This window comes from Phyllobates terribilis, unplaced genomic scaffold (assembly GCF_046119375.1).
Source record: "Phyllobates terribilis strain yellow unplaced genomic scaffold, ASM4611937v1 Scaffold_7__3_contigs__length_470593459, whole genome shotgun sequence".
Classification (NCBI taxonomy): domain Eukaryota; kingdom Metazoa; phylum Chordata; class Amphibia; order Anura; family Dendrobatidae; genus Phyllobates; species Phyllobates terribilis.
Window position 1 is genome coordinate 89,256,890 of NW_027362767.1, and position 24,367 is coordinate 89,281,256.

At 45.8% G+C, this 24,367-nt stretch overlaps 1 protein-coding gene across 5 annotated transcripts in view; it reads left to right on the forward strand.

The window, feature by feature from the left end:
- Positions 1-24,367, forward strand: part of RALGAPA1 (Ral GTPase activating protein catalytic subunit alpha 1) — a 243,755-nt gene that overhangs the window by 25,902 nt on the left and 193,486 nt on the right. For all 5 annotated transcript variants that reach the window (XM_073638956.1, XM_073638952.1, XM_073638954.1 and 2 more), the window contains exons 2-5: positions 14,124-14,234; positions 14,902-14,951; positions 16,464-16,521; positions 24,161-24,204. In XM_073638956.1, coding sequence (XP_073495057.1) covers positions 14,124-14,234; positions 14,902-14,951; positions 16,464-16,521; positions 24,161-24,204 — 263 coding nt within the window. The remainder of the gene's footprint in view (positions 1-14,123; positions 14,235-14,901; positions 14,952-16,463; positions 16,522-24,160; positions 24,205-24,367) is intronic.

A 24,367-nucleotide genomic window follows, 5' to 3' on the forward strand; every position in this document is an offset into this window, starting at 1 on the left:
TCAAAACAAGCCAAAAAAAAAGCACAAAAAAGAATACATAAAAACAATTAAAAAGCACAAAATAGTTAAAAAAACGACACCTGCTTTATAATAAAACCCAGGTGAGCCTACCTAGTGGTTCTAGGCCCCATCTAAAGACTAATACAAGTCAATAGTGCAATAGGTCAGATGGTATATATAGTCAAGGATATTGTTACCATTTATATACAGCACTTGACTATATATACCATCTGACCTATTGCACTTGATATGTCATACATTGCTATACTGACTTGTATTAGTCTATAGGTCAGGTCGTCAGCAGTGCCATAACTCTGATTGGAACGGCATGCACGCCGCTGCTCCATTCTGGTGGTCTCTTGTGGTCCATCACTGATCCCACTTTTATACTTCAGGATGAAATACCCCATTAAATGCTCATAAGCCCGGAGTTCTCTGCATTCCAGTATGTTAATTCTGATAATATCCAGGACTGCAGATTTCCTCATTGATGTACCTAGGCAGTCCTGACATTGAGTGACCTGACACCAGGGTGTAGTATTGGGTTTGGATGACCCTGCGTGTTCCCTACATTCACCACGTGTTCTAATTTTCATAATTGTGTCCTTGGATTGGTTTCCAGAGAATGGATTTTCTATCATTTTGGTGATGAAATCCCAGGATTTAACGTTTGACCTCTTTATAGCAGAAGGCAGAACTGTAGCTGGCGGTTTGGGAAGAATACTGTGTGCTATGTGGCATTGCTCCAAAGTATATAACCCCCTGGATATCTGCATGTATGTGCTCTAAAAATACCAGGACTGGGAGCCGTGTAGTAATAGGTCAGAAGCTTGGAAGTGAATTCCCACTTTTTATGATCCTACTTTTTTTAGGTCCTGTGCTGGTTATCTTACTATGTCTTTCCACAATGAATTTAGAGCTCCATACAAGAGGGGAAAAAAGCTCCAACCAGCATAGTCATAAACGTAACCCCTTCACGGCACTTTGATATATGTATATCAAACACAACCAGTACTTGCCAGAAATTCATGCAGCTCCTTTAATGTTGCTTATATATATATATATATATATATATATATATATATATATATATATATATATATATATATATATATATATAATATAATATATATATATATATATATATATATATATATATATATACATACACACACACAGTACAGACCAAAAGTTTGGACACACCTCATTTAAAGATTTTTCTGTATTTTCATAACTATGAAAATTGTACATTCACACTGAAGGCATCAAAACTATGAATTAACACACGTGGAATTATATACTTAACAAAAAAGTGTGAAATAACTGAAAATATGTCTTATATTCTAGGTTCTTCAAAGTATCCACCTTTTGCTTTGATGACTGCTTTGCACACTCTTGGCATTCTCTTGATGAGCTTCAAGAGGTAGTCACCGAAAATGGTTTTCACTTCACAGGTGTGCCCTGTCAGGTTTAATAAGTGGGATTTCTTGTCTTATAAATGGGGTTGGGACCATCAGTCGTGTTGTGCAGAAGTCTGGTGGATACACAGCTGATAGTCCTACTGAATAGACTGTTAGAATTTGTATTATGGCAAGAAAAAAGCAGCTAAGTAAAGAAAAACGAGTGGCCATCATTACTTTAAGAACTGAAGGTCAGTCAGTGCGAAAAATTGGGAAAACTTTGAAAGTGTCCCCAAGTGCAGTTGCAAAAACCATCAAGCGCTACAAAGAAACTGGCTCACATGAGGACCGCCCCAGGAAAGGAAGACCAAGAGTCACCTCTGCTTCTGAGGATAAGTTTATCCGAGTCACCAGCCTCAGAAATCGCAGGTTAACAGCAGCTCAGATTAGAGACCAGGTCAATGCCACACAGAGTTCTAGCAGCAGACACATCTCTTCAACAACTGTTAAGAGGAGACTTTGTGCAGCAGGGCTTCATGGTAAAATAGCTGCTAGGAAACCACTGCTAAGGACAGGCAACAAGCAGAAGAGACTTGTTTGGGCTAAAGAACACAAGGAATGGACATTAGACCAGTGGAAATCTGTGCTTTGGTCTGATGAGTCCAAATTTGAGATCTTTGGTTCCAACCACCGTGTCTTTGTGCGACGCAGAAAAAGTGAACAGATGGACTCTACATGCCTGGTTCCCACCGTGAAGCATGGAGGAGGAGGTGTGATGGTGTGGGGGTGCTTTGCTGGTGACACTGTTGGGGATTTATTCAAAATTGAAGGCATACTGAACCAGCATGGCTACCGCAGCATCTTGCAGCGGCATGCTATTCCATCCGGTTTGCGTTTAGTTGGACCATCATTTATTTTTCAACAGGACAATGACCCCAAACACACCTCCAGGCTGTGTAAGGGCTATTTGATCAAGGAGGAGAGTGATGGGGTGCTACGCCAGATGACCTGGCCTCCACAGTCACCAGACCTGAACCCAATCGAGATGGTTTGGGGTGAGCTGGACCGCAGAGTGAAGGCAAAAGGGCCAACAAGTGCTAAGCATCTCTGGGAACTCCTTCAAGATTGTTGGAAGACCATTTCCGGTGACTACCTCTTGAAGCTCATCAAGAGAATGCCAAGAGTGTGCAAAGCAGTCATCAAAGCAAAAGGTGGCTACTTTGAAGAACCTAGAATATAAGACATATTTTCAGTTGTTTCACACTTTTTTGTTAAGTATATAATTCCACATGTGTTAATTCATAGTTTTGATGCCTTCAGTGTGAATGTACAATTTTCATAGTCATGAAAATACAGAAAAATCTTTAAATGAGAAGGTGTGTCCAAACTTTTGGACTGTACTGTATATGTATGTATATATATATATATATATCTATCAACATTAAAGGAGCTGCAGGAATTTCTGGCAAATACTGGTTGAATGCTACATGTGACAACAATCTCTCGTATTCTTCTCCTGTCTGTTCTGTGGAATAGAGTGGCAAGACAAAGGCATTTTTTTTTTTACAAAGAAAAACATCCAAGCCTGGCTATGTTTTGCCAAATCCTACATCATGTCTGCCAAAATTATGTGGTAAAACGTGGTGTGGTAAACGGATTGGTTTAATCTGAGTGTCATCAGTTTTTCTCGTACGTGGAGAAAAAAAAAAAAGTTTCTTCACCTTCTTCTTTGTGTCAGTACATGAAAACCGTACTGAACTCAGATGTCATCTGAGTGCAGTTCGATTTTTTTACATATCCATAGACTTGCATTGCCGATTTTGATCGGACCATCAGATCAATATCGGACAGGTCTCCGATATTTTCCCGCAGACTGATCGGTCCAAGGAACAAGACAGATATGTGCCCTATCGTAGGTAGGACAGTACTCGTTAGGGGAAAATCTCATAGCGCTTAGGATATTCAGATTTATGCAATCACATTATTTTAGCGCTTTATTTTTCTTAAATATTTCCGTTTGCTTCTCAACGGATTTGCACAGATTATGGGCCACAAGGAGGAAAAAGTTCTGAAATTGTTTTTCTTGGTATGATTTTTTTTTTTGCATTGCAAAGACCTGGCATTTTGCCAGGGGTGTGTAGACTTTTCCGGTAATGTTTACAATCCTGGTATAAGTGATTAGTCTGCTCCGCTCGCCAGCGCTGAGCACTGCTGGGACGGTGCTGCGCTGTAATGATACACAACCACCCAGAGTACAGGCTACATCTTGCTGCTGGGAATTGCCAGCTTGTGGTATGCAGGCATCACCTTGTACCTCAATGTCAGCTGTATCTGAGCTCAGAGGAACAGACGGCTACCAAATCTCAAGGAACAGGCCGAGATGTTGTGTCCAATCTCAAGCCGAGTGATTAGATCTCTACAGTGCGTTCTGGTCAGTGCAGGAAGACTTGTGCAATATACATGGATCACAGAGGGGGCGCTATCTATCTTTTATATGGAAAAAAGCCATATCTAAGACAAGCTCTAAAATGTGCACTATTCTGCAGAAAAACAGCATTTTCTTCTTGGGCTCCGTTCACACTCCCATATGGCATTTAGTTTTTCTGCTCCATTCTAAAAACAGAAAAATGCAAATGTATCCGTCTGATGGACGCAAACCGCACCAGACCAAACATATTGGCTAGAAGGGGTTTCCATTTGGGTGTCCATCATGTTCAAGGGGTTTTCCAGTTTTGGATAGTCTTTTTCCCCAGTTCAATTTGTTTTTAATAACAATCCCTGCTTTACTCACCCTCCCGGGTCCAACGCTCAGTCTGTGCTGCTGCTTTCTGTGTCCGTTATTGTCTGCAGCGCTGACATCAAATAGTAAAATCTGCAGCCAATCGGCGACTCAGGCAGAGCCACTGAGCACAGATATTGGCTGGAATCTCAGCACTGGACCTGGGGAGGGTGAGTAATGGTCAGAATTTTTTTTATACCATAATAGAACTGGATGGACAGGGGTTTTCCAAAACCAGAAAACCCTTTAAAAAAAAAAAAAAAAAAAAAAAAAGTATATTGCTCTGAGCCCTGGCGGAGAGTGGGGGTCGCCGGCCCCTGGCAACATTTTAGCCCATCTCTTTGCAATATAAGACAACTTTTTTAAGATCTGTAGCTACTTCCCTTCTGTTTAGAGGTTTTTGATCCCATTTTTAATAGTGATCAGAGGGAAGCGATCACGGTAAGATAAAGACGTGTCACTAACCTTGCCAGACCCCTGGACCTGAAGAGTTGATGTCTCCTCCATCCGTCATCTGACCCTGCATCCAATCTGTGACTGCAATGGTCATTTGACCACTTGTACAGGACGCCATAGATACATAAAAATGTACAGATATCGATTTCACATAGGTCTTGTGACGTTGGAGGGTAAATAAATGCAGAGAAATCCTGAATGGATCCCTGCAAGAGATCTGCCACTAGGGAACCACTGCCGGATACTGGAGGTCTAAGACATCGTTCACACTGGCATCAGGGCTTTCATTCTGAGCTGAGCGGTGACCGATCCTAAAACATCCTAATGCAGTTGACTTATGGGGGCTGTGGGGTCACTGGGGTGTTAGTAAGTTACTTTTCTTCGCCATCATTCCTAAATTCCTATGATACTGAATTTACGCTCCATGCATTAAGTAAATTCATTTTACTGTATTTTTAATTTTTTTTTTAAAGCCCAAATTGGAGTCAGACTTCGACTTCACCCAGACGGATTCTGACTTCACAGATCTCACAATATACCGGGTGAGGTTATCCTGCGAAGAACATTGATAACCTCTCCACAGAATAGGCAATAAATGTATGATCAGTGGGGGTACGCTCGCTGGGACCACCACCGCTCCTTTCTGCTGCCTGTCAATGGAGCTTGTGACCATCCCTCCTATGTACCATAGATGGATCGGTGGTCACGCGTGCACAATACTGGTCCATTTACATATGTATGGGGGTCCCAGGAGTCGGACTCCCACGCTATGCTATTTTATTTGAGACCCTATGGGCAAAGTCCGCATAGTGGGAGACGTTTCTGGAGTTCAGGGTCCGGAGCGTTTCCGTCAGTCCGCGGCGGGATGTGTATTCTGTATACCGCCTTGTGCCGAGTCCTTACATGGTCATTATACAAAGGACTCTACGTCTGACGTGTTTTCCGGGATATAACCTTTTACTGTAGCTTTGATCGAGCTCATGGAGAAGCCTCCTTGGTGTTGACCTTCAGCGTAAGCGCTGTCCGGGCGGTAGGACGTGCTGGCGGAGGAGCGTGCGGTCATGTTTTATAGTGACACCGCCTGTGTAGATCTGGGTCTCTGACCTGCTGGAGGAACACTTGTGAGGATCACTGTTTGTGCCAAAGAATGTGAGTTATTCCAGTAGCAGAAAGGCATGACCTTCTGTGTTCTGCAGGCAGCCCAGACTGTTTATATTGCTAGGAGGCCTCTGGCGCCCCCCTCTGCCCTGCGGACTCACGCCACCTCTATATACAGCATGATCCCATCATTTAACAATCACAAGGGGGCGACCTGCGTGTAAGACGTGCAGGGCGAGGGGCTCCATGCCCTCCTCATCGTCAATAGCGTAAGTTAAGCGACAAGTCACACTTACATAGAGGAAGTCACTACTTTGTTGTGATTTTCACAAATTCTGAGACCTTTACTGGCGGGACAAGTCTGCTGGGCTCGGGCTGTGCCTGGTGTTACGGGTCAGTAATAAGTACTAAGCTGTGCCTACTAAGCCATAACCGGGCCTGGTGCCCCCTCCCTGCAGACAGCCGAACGGCAGTGCCGAGTGTTGGGCTCCCACCAGTATAAGGCCGTGTTCACACATAACATAAATACTGCTTTTTTTTTTTGTGCAGAAAATCTGTGTGTAACTGTCCAAACAAAGTGGATGTGATTTTCATGAAAACTCCAATGTCCACTGTACATTTCAAGGAAATCAGGTTTTTGCTGCCTCATCTAAGAGCAGCATGATGTAGGGGCAGAGACCCTGATTCCAGCGATATGTCACTTACTGGGCTGCTTGCTGCAGTTTTGATACAATTACTATTTTCTCTGCTGCAGATCTAGCAGTTCTCTGAATGCTGAGCTCTGTGTAACCCCACCCACACCACAGATTGGCAGCTTTCTGTTTACACTGTGCATAGGCAGAAAACTGCAAGTCAGTGGTGGGGGCAGGGTTACACAGAGCTCATAAATAAGGACTACATGGCTACAGGATTACTAGACCTCTAGTGATAATCTCCTGCTGATAAAACTGATTTTTATCAAAACTACAGCAAGCAGCCAAGTAAGTGATACATCACTGAAATCAGGGTCTCTTTCCATACATTATGCTGCTCTCAGATTAGATGGCAAAAACCTGGTGACTACTCCTTTTAAAACGCAGTTGCGACTTTAAAGTGAACCTGACAGCTGATACGTGCAGCATACCCACAACACAACAACATCACGTGACCCAGCGGGAATAGCAGCACCGTCATCACTGCTGCGGGAGGGGAGTGTCCATTGTTTTTATTTAATACGGGGTCCTGAAGTTATAAGCAGCAGTTGTCCAACCTCTTTAAGAATTTTGTACAGTTTAAAGTAGTTTTCCCAAGATACTAGATTATCCCCTATCCATGTGATGGAGAAATCCTAATTGATCGCCGGTGGTCCATCCGCAGGAACCACACAAGGATCTCTAACAAGGGGATGTCCCAAGGTTGAGCTTGCACGCATGCGCTCCATTCATTGTCTATAGGACTGCAGGAGGAGGCTGAGCGCTGTACTCCTTTCTCCAGCTGACAATTATTGCAGAGGAGGTACGCATGCTCAATCATTCAGATTGGGATCTGCTCAGCCCCGTTGTCAGGATCCCTGGGATTATAGAAGTCAGACCACCAGTGATCAGTTAGGTATCCTCTATCATATGGATAGGAGTTAAACCATGGAAAACCACTAAAAAAAATAAAATCAGAGATGGAACAACCCCTTTTAAAGGAGATCTGTCACCAAGTTTTTGCCATTTCATCTGAGTGCAGCATAATGTAGGAAAAGAGACCCTGATTCCAGCGATGTGTCACTTTGTTTACTGTGTGCAGCAGTTGTGACACAATCAAAATTCTTAGATATAGCAGAGCTCAGAAAGCCGGCCCTGCCCACACAACAGCTCTCTATGTACTTTGTCTATTGACAGTGAGCTGCTAATCAGTGCTGGGGGCGTGGCCGGACCAGGGCTCACATGAGCTGTAGTCCAGGCAGTGATAATCTCCTGGTGATAAAACCTTCATTGTATTGAAACAACAGCACACAACTTAATAAGTGATATATCGCTGAAATCAGTGTCTCAGCCCCTACCTCATGCTGTCCTCAGATTACACAGCTGCTGGCGGATTCCCTTTAATGCTTTGTGTGCCTATGTCAGCGGTGTAGGGATTGTGTGCTGAGGTTGCTGTTTTTTCCTTTATTACGATTCCAGCTCCGGGTGGCGTCATGTAGAAGTAGAGGAAGTGACTTGGTGAGAACGTACTTGTAGTTCCACGCCGCCTGATGACGGATTTCCGCAGACCTGCATGCTTAGTATTGTATTAGTAACATAAAGAAAATGCTGGATACAAAGTGTCGGGCAGGGACTTCCCTTCCATTGTCTGACACTGCTTGATACTTGTATTGTTTTGGCTTCTTGTATGTGTGGTCCGTGCTTTTTACATTACAAGAATGCAGTATATTCACATCTGCATCGGAGATACCAGGGATTTTACCCATGGTAACATTTCTATATTCAAGTGCGGGCGAACCTTAAAGGAAAACTCTGCTTGTATAACCTATTCTCATAATCACACAGCTTAGAACTACAGAACCAGTGAATATCTTGGTAAATGGCGTGCATTACTTATCTTGTACACCTTCTTAAATATTTCATGTTTTCTGCTCGCTGCAGACGAGGATTGTAAATGTAATATTCTGCAGGTCTCCTGTTGCCAAGGAGCAGCGGATTGTGTGGGCTCGAACACGGCGGAGCCGGCTAATGAGCACTAAATGTAGAAGTTAATGATCAAAGTAGATTGGATTTACTTGCCCACGCTGTTTTTCGACAGGATTTTTGGCTGGGGAAAGGCTAAGTGGGCCGGTTTATTCACGTTGGTGTTGTAAGTCCTTGTCCTTCTGTAATGAGGGCAGTGGGGGGAGGCTCCTGCTGCAGAACTTTACTTAGAGAGGAGGAATAAGACTCACAAAATTGAGAAATCTGAAAAGAAAACTTCTTTAATTGTGATATATGACCAAATGGGATGAAAGGAGGAGAATCTTAGAGGATGCGTTGGGATATTTTTTTGTTGAGCATTTTTTAGAACACTCTTAAGTCTCTTGTTAATGGCAATACCTTGAAAAGCCAGAAATATGCGCCTAGGGGGGGCGGTGGGTAGGAGATTCGGGGACTAGTCATCCCAAGACACATAAGCATCGGTTCATCAAAGCTTTCACATCAGAATTCTGGTGTAAAAACGTTGAAAAGTTGCAAAATTTTTGGCGCAACTCTGAGTTGTGACAAAATTTAGCGTTTTTTGGCGTTTTCACACCAGTTTCTCCCAGGTCCAACAAAATGGGCTTATTCTTGATGAGCTGTGGCATCCCCCACCCCGGAAATCTCATTCATGTTGCCTGTGATTCGGGAACTTTTTTTCTTTTTTATTCCCGCACTACAGCAGTTTTTAAACTCTCGTCAGTAAAAAATAAACTAAAAAAACAACTCGCTGTATGATTATCAATGTGGATTTCTCATTGAAATCAATATTATTCAGGGAGTTTTTGAAGGTTTTTTTTTTTAGGGTTCTGTAGCTTATAGTCTTCAAAATTCACATAAAAAACCCCTTCGTGTGAATATTTTGTAAGATCTGAAAAAAGGCCCGAAAACATCCTGAGATTTCTTTTTATAAATAAATCATCTTGTACTTTTGGTCTAAATATATTGTGAGTGGGCGCTTCCCTTACATTCCTCCGGCAAGGCACAAATAGGATGTCAAGTAATTCCATCTGAATATATTGGTTTCCAGGGAGGCGGAATAGACGGGACTGCCCGGGTCATGGATAATCGGCTTGTTAGTTTTTTTAGCCCGAGGCTTTTGGTTTTGGAAGCGTATTACATAATGATTACATTTTAAGATTTCCCAGCTAAGTGCTGTAAATTGATTTCATGTATTTCATTCATTTTCATGACCTTTTCGTCTTCGGCTGTTTTTTTTTTTTTTGCTCTTTTGGATTTAGTATGAAAACGCCTTCTAACATTTTGCATATTTTTTCTTTTAGTTTTGGAATCAGATTTTACACTTTTTCAGGGCGTTCAAAGCCTTACTCCCATCACATTTTTGTAATGTCCCAATTTTAGGGCTCCTCGCCAATCACAGGAGGGGTGTAGTGCGCTGCTGCTCTATTAAATGTATACAGGACTGGCGGAGATGGTGAATATAGCGTGACCACCGAGGACACAGGAACCCGTTCTCATAATTGGGAGTGGTCCCAGGTCATAGGTAACAAATGTTGTTCATGGAACTACCCCTTTAAGGGCTCAACTTACCGGCAGCACGTGATAAAATATTATTAAATGTATCAATAATTAATACTTATTATAAATTATAATTATTTATATTTTTTTATTTTATAATTATTATAAATAATAATAATATTACATAAACTGTACTCTGCGGTTATGACAGGATGCAATGTTATCTAAGTTTCTGATTGGCTGCAGTGGTCAGGCAGCTGTAAGAGGACCGCATCCAAGGCACATCCCATGACGTCCTGTGCCTGACTGCTGAAGCCAATTTCAGGCCTTCATGGTCAAGTGACCCAATATAGGATGTCATCACTTCTTTTATTGGTTTATCTCTTGCCCTGCTTTTTCAGATTTTTGGGGGTAGGAAATCAGTTAGGCCTTTATTTTATGGGTATGTTATTATGTACAACTAGATGGTGGCCCGATTCAAACGCATCGGGTATTCTAGAATATGTATGCGGTACACTGGGTGCAATCAGCAGAGCGGTGTTTAAATTTGGCGCCAATATCGCTGATTGGTCGCGGCCGGCGGGTGCAACCAGTCAGCACAGCGGTTTTTAAATTTGGCGCCAATATCGCTGATTGGTCGCGGCCATCGGCAGCAACCAATCAACGTCATATTAGTGTGGGCCCGGGAGTGGCGCTGCTCGTGCGGGTACTTCCGCTGCGAGCAGCTGGGAGTTGACCGGCTGCTCGCAGCAGAAGCATCCCGACCGGCGGCGCCGCTCCCCGGTCCTCCCTTCACACTTACCGTCGGGAGATCAGCGGTTCTAGCCGCTGATCTGACGGTAGCCGCATGGAGGTCAGCGGCGCCGCCGGTCGGGGTAGTTCTGCTGCGATCAGCCGGGAGATGACCGGCTGGTGCTGGTCATCTCCCAGCTGCATCGCCGCTGACCTCCGTGCGGCAGATAAGCCGCTAACGGCCGCCATCTTTTTTTTCTGAAATCCCGCGTCACTGATTGGCCGCGGCCGGACCAATCAGCGACGCGGTATTTCCTGGACAGACAGACAGACGGGATAAGACCATTATATATATATTAGATTGTAGGAAGGAAGCTGAGCAGTCATTATGGCAATGACTCATGTAGTGTGGCATTTCTGCACAATGTACAGTGATTCTACGGGATTGAAAAAAATATCACCTTGCCAGGAGCTGACATGGAGGGGAGTAACAAACTGCTGTGTAGACATCAATAGGCTGGAGAGAGCTGACTGGGATGTTAGGAGTTAACTCCTCCCTGAAATGTAACTACTGCATATTCTGCCTGGCACTAGTGGCTGAGCTCCATGGAAAACAGATGTACTCCTTGTAAGATAAAAGCTCTCACACCAGGGGAATGACAGCAGATAGAAGGAGCAAATCAATTGCAAACTTGCTTATTTTTATACTGTCTAACTAATTAAAGCAATTTAATAACATGAGAATACAACTTTAATGGAGGTAGGTGTGTGATCAGGTGATTGCTGGGAGCATAAACCTTTTTTTGGGGGTACCTTCATAGTAATATTGTAGAAAACGCTGTTCTGGTGTATATAGCATAGCATGTCAAGTCTAAAATCTAAATCTTTTGAATTTTGGAACATGATGGGAAATGGAGTATAACTACACTGCTCAAAAAAATAAAGGGAACACTCTAATAACACATCCTAGATCTGAATGAATGAAATATTCTCATTGAATACTTTGTTCTGTACAAAGTTGAATGTGCTGACAACAAAATCACCCAAAAATCATCAATGGAAATCAAACTTATTAACCGATGGAGGCCTGGATTTGGAGTCACCCCCAAAATTAAAGCGGAAAAACACACTACAGGCTGATCCAACTTTGATGTAATGTCCTTAAAACAAGTCAACATGAGGCTCAGTATTGTGTGTGGCCTCCACGTGCCTGTATGACCTCCCTACAACGCCTGGGCATGCTCCTGATGAGGTTGCGGATGGTCTCCTGTGGGATCTCCTCCCAGACCTGGACTAAAGCATCCGCCAACTCCTGGACAGTCTGTGGTGCAACGTGACGTTGGTGGATGGAGCGAGACATGATGTCCCAGATGTGCTCAATCGGATTCAGGTCTGGGGAACGGGCGGGCCAGTCCATAGCTTCAATGCCTTCATCTTGCAGGAACTGCTGACACTCCAGCTACATGAGGTCTGGCATTGTCCTGCATTAGGAGGAACCCAAGACCAACTGCACCAGCATATGGTCTCACAAGGGGTCTGAGGATCTCATCTCGGTACCTAATGGCAGTCAGGCTACCTCTGGCAAGCACATGGAGGGCTGTGCGGCCCTCCAAAGAAATGCCACCCCACACCATTACTGACCCACTGCCAAACCGGTCATGCTGAAGGATGTTGCAGGCAGATCTCCACGGCGTCTCCAGACTCTGTCACATGTGCTCAGTGTGAACCTGCTTTCATCTGTGAAGAGCACAGGGCGCCAGTGGTGACTTTGCCAATCCTGGTGTTCTGTGGAAAATGCCAAGCGTCCTGCACGTTGTTGGGCTGTGAGCACCACCCCCATCTGTGGACGTCGGGCCCTCATACCACCCTCATGGAGTCGGTTTCTAACCGTTTGTGTAGACACATGCACATTTGTGGCCTGCTGGAGGTCATTTTGCAGGGCTCTGGCAGTGCTCCTCCTGTTCCTCCTTGGACAAAGGCGGAGGTAGCGGTCCTGCTGCTGGGTTGTTGCTCTTCTACGGCCCCCTCCACGTCTCCTGGTGTACTGGCCTGTCTCCTGGTAGCGCCTCCAGCCTCTGGACACTACGCTGACAGACGCAGCAAACCTTCTTGCCACAGCTTGCATTGATGTGCCATCCTGGATGAGCTGTACTACCTGAGCAACTTCTGTGGGTTGTAGAGTCCGTCTCATGCTACCACGAGTGTGAAAGCACAACCAACATTCAAAAGTGACCAAAACATCAGCCAGAAAGCATTGGTACTGAGATGTGGTCTGTGGTCCCTGCAGAACCACTCCTTTATTGAGGGTGTCCAGATAATTGCCAATAATTTCCATGTATTGTCTATTCCATTTGCACAACAGCATGTGAAATTGATTGTCAATCAGTGTTGCTTCCTAAGTGGACAGTTTGATTTCACAGAAGTTTGATTTACTTGGAGTTATATTCTGTTGTTTAAGTGTTTCCTTTATTTTTCTGAGCAGTGTATAATGGGTGTGAGGTTTGCAGTCGCACTTTGGCCCTGGAAATTAAGGGGTATTAAAAGGCTCCTTTGGCTGAAATGAAAAGGCCAATACTATTAAAGGGAGTCTGTCACTCACAAAAGGTTAATTAAACCACTTATACAGGTATGTAGGGGGCTCTATAAAAATCATACCTGCTGTTTAGGTTTAGTTTTCATAAAAATATTTATTTTGTATGCAAATGAGGAGACTTCGGTGCACCATTGGTGCGGCCAAGAATTCGGAGCACTGTTACACCCTTTCATTTTTCAAATTCAGCACTCAGTCATATCTTTATTGACCGCTCAAGTGAGCCATGCCTGATCTGAGTCACCGACTCTGCACCTCTGAAATGACAGTGCAGGAGCCTAGCCATTCTCAGTGTCAGTGTGCTCTCCTCGCAGGCTCCTGTCTGCAGCCACTGGTCGGTTTAATGCCACAGACAGGAGCCAGTGATGAGTGCACACTGACACTGAGCACGGCTGGGCTCCTGCTGTGTCACTGCAGAGGTGCAGAGCCAGCCATGCTCAGTGTCAGTGTGCTCTCTCCTCGCAGGCTCCTGTCTGCAGCCACCACTCGGTTTAATGCCACAGACAGGAGCCAGTGATGAGTGCACACTGACACTGAGCACGGCTGGGCACAGCTTGAGTGCTGTCAATCAAGATATGACAAAATGGTCAGTGTGCACACTGATGGGGCGTAATGGTGCACCAAAACCCCCTTAATTGTTTAAAAGAAATATTTTTTTTCTGCCAACTAAGCCACTAAAATCTGTACTACAGGTATGATTTCTAAGGGGTAAGTCTCCTATATAACAGTGGTTTAGTTAGCTTTTTGGGGGCGACGGACTCCCTTCAGAGACCTGTGATAGTTTGGGGCCCTTGTTGGAGATTTTGCTTTTGGGCCTGCAAGCTTTAAGCTTACATCACTGGGGGCATGGTGACCGGTCTGTAGACTTACTCTTCTTCTCCTCTCTTTCCTTGTAGAAAATGCTGAATCTATTGACCTCAAGCAGTTTTTTGAACAGAACTTCTCGCACATCTACTATGTTTTCTTTGAAAACTTTGTGATCATCGAGACATCTTTGAAACAAAAAGGTAAGACTTGCAATGTTCAGTTTTACTCCTACTTGAGCGCTGCAACTTTATCCCTGCATAGGGTCCTCTGTGTCCATCTAGGACAGACCTTCATTTCCATCTCATGCAATTTGTGGGTCCGGATGAGCCTTCCCTACAGTCCAGATCTGTTCCCTTCAATGTGGAAATCTGCACTTAGTAGGTAGTAGTAGGTGCCATACAGCCCAGAGCTGCTGTATGTGGGGGAGGTCGGGAGGACCGCTGCCCAGTGTGCGGCCACCACCAGGCGAGCTGGATCTGTTGCTGATTATTACAGGCTGGCTCTTGGGAATTAATTGCATTCACCATTATCAACTAAAGAGCAATTTTTTTTTGTTCTTTTCATCTTTCCCTTCTTCTGTCATGTATAGCATACAAAAATTTGGCAACCAGGTGTTTCCATTCCCATCTGACACTGTCCAATCAGTGCTGACACCAGCACAAAATGTAAGAACCCATAATGAGAAATTGAGTAGTAACACCAAATTGTCAATTTATTCAAAGTTTTTCCAAGAGGAGCAAAAGAGTAGCGGAATAACTTGGCGTTCTAAACAGTTTGGACAGCACTGTTATTGCATGTCAGGAGAGCCAACTGGTCTTGTTTTATGATGTAAAAGAGCTTTTCTTGAAATTTTGCTTTTCGCTTTAGGCCACAAGTCTCAGCGTGAAGAGCTCGATGCCATCCTCTTCATCTTCGAGGTAATAATACATGATAAAAGTTCTCCGTTCCCTAGTTTGAGCCATGGTTGGTTAGTGGCAAACTAAAACTGATTTACTCACAAAATACATTCATCACCTGTCCTCAGAATGGATGATTTCTGGGGGTCTGACTATTGAGAACCCTGGTGGTCCCGAAAATGGGAAACCAGATTCTCCGGTGTGAATACAGCAGTGGTGCTCGCGCTTTCCCTCTGCCCTCGCGCTTTCCCTCTGCCCTCGCGCTTTCTCTCTGCACCATCCTCTTCTATGGAGCTGATGAAGATAGCCAGTCTGTCATTCCCATAGTAGATAAGTTTCCTCTCCATACAGGTAACTTTGGAAACCAATTTTTGGCATCGCTGGGGGACCTAAAATTCATCCCCGAGGGATCATACATTTATCAGTGTGGAAAGGTCCTAAATATATTTTTAAATGCCCCTTTTAAAACTGGATATTTGAGAAGTAGAGATTGTTTGTTTGTGTATTCCCATATGCTCATTAGGGTGCCCAGTGCCCCCTTGGCATAGCCACGCAGCGCCCATGCAGAGAGGAGAGAGATGTCGTGTTGCTCTGATAATGTCAAGCCAGGTGTGGGAAAGACTTAGTGCAACACAAAGGGAAGAGGGAAATGGATCCCAGACTCTAGGGAAAGGGGGGAGTGGAGGCCTCCTAGTCTGGTCTAGCGTCACCCTGTCTGAACTACCGTCCCTATATTGCCTCTTCAGCAATCGCCGCACGTGTTCCTTGCCCTATCTTTCCCTGGCGTATGGCTAAGGCTAGGGATGGGAAGAGATGAGCACTAGTTGATCTCCACTAAACTCTATAGACAACAAGGGTAGAGAAATAGGGGGAAATTACTTAGCTTTAGACGACTCCAAATGTGCACACGGCCTCAAGCTCCAGAGAGGACGAAGTACTGCTCTTGCTAAAGCCTCACAAGTAGAAATGAATATCACCGGCACCTCCCTCTCAGACACACCAGGTATTATGCACCCAAGCCAGAGAGCTAATTAGCTAGAGGGAGGTAGCCGCTGGGTCCTAGAGACAGCCAGCCTCTAAGAAGATGTCTGTAATGCCAAACGTAGAGATCTCCTGCAACCAACTGCAGGGCGACTGTCTGTCACCTCTGAAACACCCGTGACAGATCTAGGACCTCCGACAGAGAGGGAAGTGGAGGGGTCTCCAAATTCAGGGTGCAGAACAATGCCCTTAGCACCCTAATTAACGTTGGTTTATTTAATAAATCTGTCCATTCCCATAAGTCCCCATATCACTATGTGCTTAGTTTAAATTGAGTTTTGGGGGTGACAGACTCCCTTTAAATTGACCTACGCTGTTGGTGTCAATTTTTTGCTGCGGATTATCAGTGCAGCAAGCCGCACGATTGAGGAACATCATCTGCACATAAATCCTGGGTGGACCTAACACGCCTTGCGTCCACTCTCGCTGCTGAATGCAGACACACTGAGGATAACTGTATTTTGCAGCCTAACAGTTCTGTATTTCTTCTAGAAAATTCTGCAGCTTCTTCCTGAGCGAATTCACCAACGATGGCAGTATCACAGCATCAGTGAGTGTTTTCTAGAGTTTCTGCTACTGTTTATCCTTTCATTTTACGTTTGTGCTAGACTTACTGCTCCTCCGTCTTTAAAGGGGTTGTCCGCTACTCTGATAACCCCTTCTTTGCATATTATAGTTCCCCTTGTAAAATAAAAATAACAGATACTCTCCTCCTGTACCAGTGTCGTTCCAGCATTGTCGTTGGCGCGCTACATTGTTTTGGCACGTGAGCTCTGCGGCTGATCAGCGGCTCCTAATGGGCTGCTGTTATCACACCTCCCCCGGATGTCCGAGGTTTGTCAGCAGCGCAATAGCGGTGCTGATTGCCTGCAGGTCTCACATGGCATAACAATGTCACGTGATCCCTGGAAGACCTGCCGCCAACATCACTGGAATGGCACTGGTATGGGAGATGAGTGCAGGGTAGTTTATAGCAGGCACTATATTGCAGTGCCAAACCCATCCTGACAACACTTTGCTTTATAATGGGGTCCATTGGATTCCACCGTCTGTTGTTTTGTCTGGAAAAATATTGCTGCAGTTATTAACAAATTAATATTTGTTAATATTAGCAAATACCTCCAATTAGAAATGTAGGATAGTTCTTTTGATTAGCGGTGTCTCTTTCCTCATGTACAGAGAGCATTTCAGTAGCTTGGGTATCCACGGTTACGACCACTCATTTAGTGACAGATAGTTAACGGTCATAACCATGGATACCAGAGCTAGTGTAATGCCCTGCACATGAGGAAGAGACATAACTAATCAGAATAACTATACTACATTTCTAATTGGAGGTATTTGCTAATATTATTATTATTACACCTACTACATATTGGGATAGGATCTTGGAATACCCCTTTAATATGCACATTAGATACGTATGTTGGCTGAACCTGCCGGGGACGATCAGCGGGACATTTGATGTGTATAGTGTCCTGAACAGAGGTAGTAATAATCAGTCCCCTGGATGTATAGTACGTAGGTAGAGCTACTGTTTACCAACACAGTGACCCAGGTTCAAATCCCCCGAAATGCTGGAAGGGAGGAATACAGTCAAATTGTGCCAATCAGGTGGTCTGTTTCATCTTCCTTCAGGTATTAAGAAATTGCCTGAAGGATTTACTGACCACCAACATAATACAGGAGGGTGCCAAAGACCGGTGCAGGAGATGTGTACGGCTCTGACCGAGACCTCCAACACTTGTATTTCACACTGTAAAAGGATGTGCGTGTCCAAGAAAATAATTTTTTTGATAGTCTGTATTGTGTAAGTGAATCTGACAAAAGATCATGCATATTTTCCAAGCGTACTACTTACTCTTTCGCCTCATTGGGGGACACAGGACCATGGGTGTTATGCTGCTGTCCACTAGGAGGCGACACTATGCATAATCTGAAAAAGATTAACCGTGGCTCCTCCTCGGCAGTATACACCTCTGGACGGCGTCAGCCTTCTCCAGTTTTTGCTTAGTGTCGCAAGGAGGCACACCTAAAACTTTTACTCCTTTTTCACCGACGGGATTACAGATGAAGAAAAGTGGGTCTACTACGAGACTCCCGGCATGGCTCCTTCCTCGGCCCCTTATTATGGGGTGCATGGTTGAAGTTGAGATGGCTATTCCCCATGTCGCTCCTTCCCCAGCCCCTCGGGTGCTGGTTCGAAGTCGAGACCCCCCTCCTTCCCCAATTCCTTTTTGGTTTCTGGGTTGAGGTTGAGGCGAGGATATAGCCCCCTGATGGTGACAACAGCACCTCCCTAATCCCCCCCTGAGGGTATTAAGTTGAAACGACTCAGGTAGGGCCTGTACAGGTAGCAGCTCCCAGCAGCCAGCACACTACGGCTGAATCCAGGAACCCCAGCCCTGCTGCAGGCTCCTGTCGGGACCGGGGGGAGCGCAGGCAGAGCACAACAGAGGCACAGGCCTCCCTGCGCCCTGTTTCTGCGGCAGCACTAGCTCTACGGTGCCTCAGGGGGACTCTTCACAGGGCCCCCCTTCCGCTTATACCCCACCGCTATCCTGCCTTTAAAATCCGGGGGGGTCCGGTTCAGATCCGGCCCCCTCCCGGACTTCCCCGCCGGCCTGCAGTCCCTTTGGGCATCAGGCATCTAATTTAGGCCGTGGCTTCGGCCTAGCCGAAGCCGCCACCTCCTCTCCCTGGCCCGCCCCCCGGATGACAAATATGACACTCTACAGTGTCATAGAGGGGGCGGATCGAGACTGAAAGGGCGCGATTTCACACAGTTCTGCCGCTTTTTTTTCAGCTCTCCACCCCCCTTCTTTCTTAACTTTACTCCAGTGGCCATTATCTGCTGCAGGATAAGGGAAGGCCAGCCAGTCTCCGGGGGGCACAGGACTGTGGATCTTCGGCGCTGGACCTAGGGGCACACCGGTGGGATAAGATCACAGCTGGAGTTCTTCCTCGGCTGTGAGTCCAGGCTCCTCTGCATAGCCACCCCTGTAGGGCCCTCTGCATAGTCACCCCAGTGCAATATGCCGAGCTCGAGGTCCAAGAGAGCCAGGCAGGACTGCTGTTATGCACTCTGTACAGCCTGCAGCAATACTCTCCCAAGTGGCAGCACGTACCCGCACTGCCAGGATTGCATCCAGACTATTGTGCCAGACCCCCAAGAAGCCCCTGCCAATGCTAATGCCACGCCGGAATGGGTCACTCAGATGTCGCAATCTATGACGCAGTCTATAGATAACCTAGCATCCACATTGCTTCAGGCTCTGCAGAGTCACGCATCGGCTATGAACGCTACTCAGCAAAGGGAAGGCTCGAATCAGGGACATGACGACCCTGGCACATCCACGTCTAGGTCAGGACGCAAGCGGACCCACAAGTCACGTTCATCTGCGTCATCCCATAGCACACGGTCATCCCCTCCTAGGGAGAGACACCGTAGTTCCATGTCATCTAGACCGTCGCCTACCAGGGACAGACAAGGCAGTTCTCCGCAGCAATCCCCGACCAGAGAAGGCCTCCACCCTGGTTCACCCAGCAGGAGACGCCTTAGCGATACACAGGATTCGGAAGGCATCTGTGATTCCGACTCAGACAAGGAAACTGAAGGGTTTCTGATCCCCATCCCCCCTAGCAATACAGTGCTAGTTGAGGACGTAATCTCATCCATCCATCGGGTGCTGGACATTTCTGATCCGCCCCCGGAGGCACCACAACACAAGATTTCCTTTGAAGGACTTCTGAAGCCGCCTAAGGTCTTCTTTGACCACCCAGAGTTTAAGTCGATCCTTAAAAAGCAGTTCTCACAGCCTGAGAAGAAGTTTACCAATCGCAAATATCTGGAGGCGCGGTACCCCTTCCCACAGGAGACTACCAAGGAATGGACAGATCCACCCGAAGTGGATCCCCCAGTCTCTAAGCTAGCAGCACAGTCACTCCTTTCACTGCCAGGTAGCTCAACCCTCAGGGACACAGCAGACCGGCAGGTAGAACGCATGGCTCGTTCAATTTTCGAGGCCGCAGGGGCCTCCCTGGCTCCCGTGTTCGCTTCAGTTTGGGCTGCCAAGGCCATCCTGGCTTGGGCCCAAAATTTACAAGCTGGCCTCCAAGCATCTGCTCCTGAGCTGCGGACCAGGCGGTTCAAATAGCAGTTGTAGCAGATTACATGCTTCATGCAGCTCTGGATTCTGCAAGTGGTGCAGCGGGGATAGCATCAAAAGCCATCACGATTCAGCGTATCCTCTGGCTGCGGGAATGGAAAGCAGACGCAGCCTCAAAGAAGTCCCTCACACACCTCCCGTACCTCAGTGGTCGACTTTTTGGTGAACAGTTGGACACGATGATATCCAACGCCACCGGGGGTACGAGTACCTCTCTCCCCCAACTGAAACCCAAACGCACTTACAAGAAGCGTAACCAAACTCGATTCCGATCCTTTCGGAACTCTTCGGGCTGGTCCGTCTCACGGCCAGCACAAAATAGCAACCGCTCCCTACGCAGGGACAACTCGCGGTCGACGCAAAAGTCGGACAAGACCTGGCAGTCAAAAGCAGGCCAGTCAAAGTTCAAAAGAGGAAAATCTGAGACTTCCTCCTCATCATGACTCACGGACTCCGGAAGACACCCCACCTGTAGGCGGCCGACTTTTGCTCTTTCATCAAGTCTGGCTGCCTATTACAGAAGACAGGTGGGTCAGGGAACTAGTGTCTTCGGGATACAAGATAGAGTTCACTTCCAACCCACCAAACAGACTCTTTCTTTCTGTTCCCCCAAAACCGCCAGCCAAAACTTGTGCCTTCCGCCAAGCGGTCTCCTCGCATCTTCAAGCAGGAGTCATAGTACCGGTCCCCGCGGCCGAGCGCTTCCGAGGGTTCTACTCCAATTTATTCGTAGTCCCCAAGAAAGGAGGCTTCGTACGGCCCATACTGGACCTAAAACAGCTCAACAAATATGTACGGGTACGTCACTTCCGCATGGAGTCCCTTCGGTCCATCATTGCGTCCATGGAAAAGGGAGAATTTCTCGCCTCCATAGACTTACAAGACGCATACCTGCATATACCAATTGCGTAGATGGGTAGATGTGTTCTGCAGGCAGCGGTACCCCAATTGTAGGGGCCTGTCTACACAATATTCGTCCATTGCTTCCCAACCAGGGACTGCTTTGGGACGTCTCATGGTCCTGTGTCCCCCAATGAGGCGACAGAGTAAAGGAGATTTTTGTGTACGCACCGTAAAATCTCTTAGCCTCTAATTGGGGGACACAGCTCCCACCCTGTTGCCCGTACCGGGCCGTTGTTATGTTGAGTTCTCATATTGGTTTTTTTCTTGAGCTCGTACATAGTTGCCTTCTTATAGGCATGGTTATGTTATCCATGTTACGTTCCTCCTAATGCTTTTGCACAAAACTGGAGAAGGCTGATGCCGTCCAGGGATGTATACTGCAGAGGAGGAGCCACGGTTAATCTTTTTCAGATTATGCATAGTATCGCCTCCTAGTGGACAGCAGCATATCACCCATGGTCCTGTGTCCCCCAATTAGAGGCTAAGAGAAAGAGATTTTACGGTGAGTACACAAAAATCTCCTTTTTGTCTACGGGATGTATTTGGTATCTGAGCTTATATAAATGAGGTTGAGCTGTAATACCAGACATTGACCACAGACAACAGTGGTGCTGTTTCTGGAGAAAAAAAGGAACATTTTTCTAATCCTGAATTTTTTTTTTTAATATAAAGGACCTATACATATAATGGGGTTAAGGTTAAAAACAAAATAATCTCTAATTTAGTGCTTGTAGCATTGGGCCTTTAAGAGAGGGAGATTGAAGTTGGGCACTCCACTGTCTCACCACCTTGACCTCTGTGTGAAAATTTCTGCTTCTGTGCTGGGAGAGAACTCTGTTTGGGGGTAGACTGTGTGCAGCAAGAAAGCTGTAGATCTGTGCTGCTGTTCATGCTGGAGGTACCGTAGTGATATATGTAGCAATACTAGATGGACTCCTGTGTACCATGACGCAGCAGCAGGAAGGGAACTCTAAAAGAAACAGAGGTGAGACTTTTCACAGCTCTTCAGTATGTCTGTTGTGGGCTCTATGTGTAAGTAAGAGTTTCAGATAAACCCTTTAGAAGCAGCTATATCACCTGTTGTTAACCCTTTACAAATGGCTGTTTCTTCTTATAGTAGATTAAGCCTTCAGAAGCAGCTATGTCCTCCTCTTGCAGACTGATGCAGTTTTCCACTACTTTGATATTGATGTATTTTTCTTTAGGATAGCTCATCACTATCAGATTAGTGGGGGTGTGATATCAAGCACCTCCATGATAAGCGATTATCAGCTCCAGTGGTAGGTATATAGCAGATCATTGACAAACCACAGCTTATTTTAGTAACATCTGCTGTTAATCTTATTTGTAAAGCCCCCATGGCTGTCTGGTGAATGATGGTTTGGCTAATCGTCTCGCTGGTAGCTATCTCTGCTGTCTCTCCCATACACAGGAGCGCCTCCAAAATTGGACATGCCAGATCCTTCTGTCCCCCCAACATCATCGGTCAGGAGACAAGGCTCCCATACACATTAGACTGACAGATGAACCCGACGACATCGAAGGCTTCGGCTGACGTTAGTCTAATGTGTATGGCGGCTTCAAGACCACCACAGACATCAAGTTCCCAACACATCTTGCCAAGTTTGGCTAGATTTGCCATTGGTCTGCAGATGATTCGCTCATGTATAAGGCTGGTTTCACACATCATTATTTCGCAGTCTGAGTATGGACCCCGATGTATGGCCTGGCCGTGCTTCTGATGACCCCAATAGCCTCATTAGGCATGTATGAAGCTGTTCAGTACAGGGCAGCAGATCCATGGCTGGTCCGGACATAGTGGTCTGTGAAACACGAATGTGTGAAACCGGCTTAAGTCAGGCTTTAGGGTGGCCATACGTGTTAGATGAATACCGGCCAAACCTACTGTTTTCGGTGAGGCCAACACTCATGTGTATGGCTGTCCCCTCTTCCGTCTGAGAGCCCATGCACGCCCAGTTGAGTGTATGGGGGAGGGAGGTTTTGCTTGTTTGGCCAACAGCTTTAGCAAACTTGTATGGCCACTTTCCCCGCATGTCCTGCTGTGGTGCTGGGCCATATATAGCCCAATGCTAGATCTGTCTGGTTGTATACAGGTTCCTGCTTTGTTGACATTGGTTACAGTGAAGGTGTGTAGCTGGATTTACAGCAGAGATTTTCTTGCGCCATTGTCCTCTGTTGGGCAATGACTGTATCCATCAACACTTGCACTCACATACAATGCTGTGTGCTTATAAATGTACCGCAAGATATAGACACACCTATGATAGCAATCTACTATTTATACTGTGTGTAGTGATCCGCCAAGTATTAGTTACTAATACGGAGAGTGGGGAGGTCCATACATTTACTGTCCGGCACAGAGTCCATGTCATCAGTGCAGTGCAAACTCTAGTTACTGTAGTCCAACCAGCCTGTGCTCTGTCATTAAAGGGAATCTGTGACTAGATTTTTGCTATCACATCTGATAGCAACATGATGTAGGGTCACAGCCCCCAATTCCAGCAATCTATCATTTACTGGGCTGCCTGCTGCAGTTTTGATAATAATCACTGCTTTCTCTCTTGCAGATCTAGCAGTTCTCTGAATGCTGAGCTCTGTATAACCCGCCCACACCACTGATAGGCAGCTTTCTGTGTACACTATGCATAGGCAGAAAGCAGCCAATCAGTGGTGTGGGTGAGATTGTATAGGGTTCAGCATTCAGAGAATGAGTAGATTTTCAGCCAAAAAAAGTGATTAAAAAAAAAAACTACAGCAAGCAGCTCAGTAAGTGATACATCGCTGCAATCAGAATCTCTGACTGTACAACATGCCGCTCTGAGATTAGGTGCCAAAGTTCTGTTGACAGATCCTGTTTAAACTCGCAGGAGGTGAAGATGCCAAAACAATGAGAAAACGTTTCCATGCATTTTAGTGTAGTTTGCACTTGGATCTGATTTTACACTTGCAGACGAGATCAGGTCTTATTTGCCTGTGATAGAGCAGGACCTTCATCTTTCACCAAAAAGTCTGCTTGAGGGATTCGAACGATAGACGTCATTTTTTGGACAAATGTACGTAATTGTAGTAATGTAATACACATTTTTTTCAATTTAGGTCTGATTCTGAAGAAATTGCTTCATACCGGAAACTCTTTAAAGGTAATTATCATTGCAGAAGGGATATATGATATAAAAGGTCTTGATGCCTGTATCTGGTTAGACTTGAAGTGTAAAATCCTATCATAATTACTTTGGATCCCCAAACAAACCCCATTTTTGGTCCCCCATTCTTGGTCCCCCAACCAAACCCATTCTTGATCCC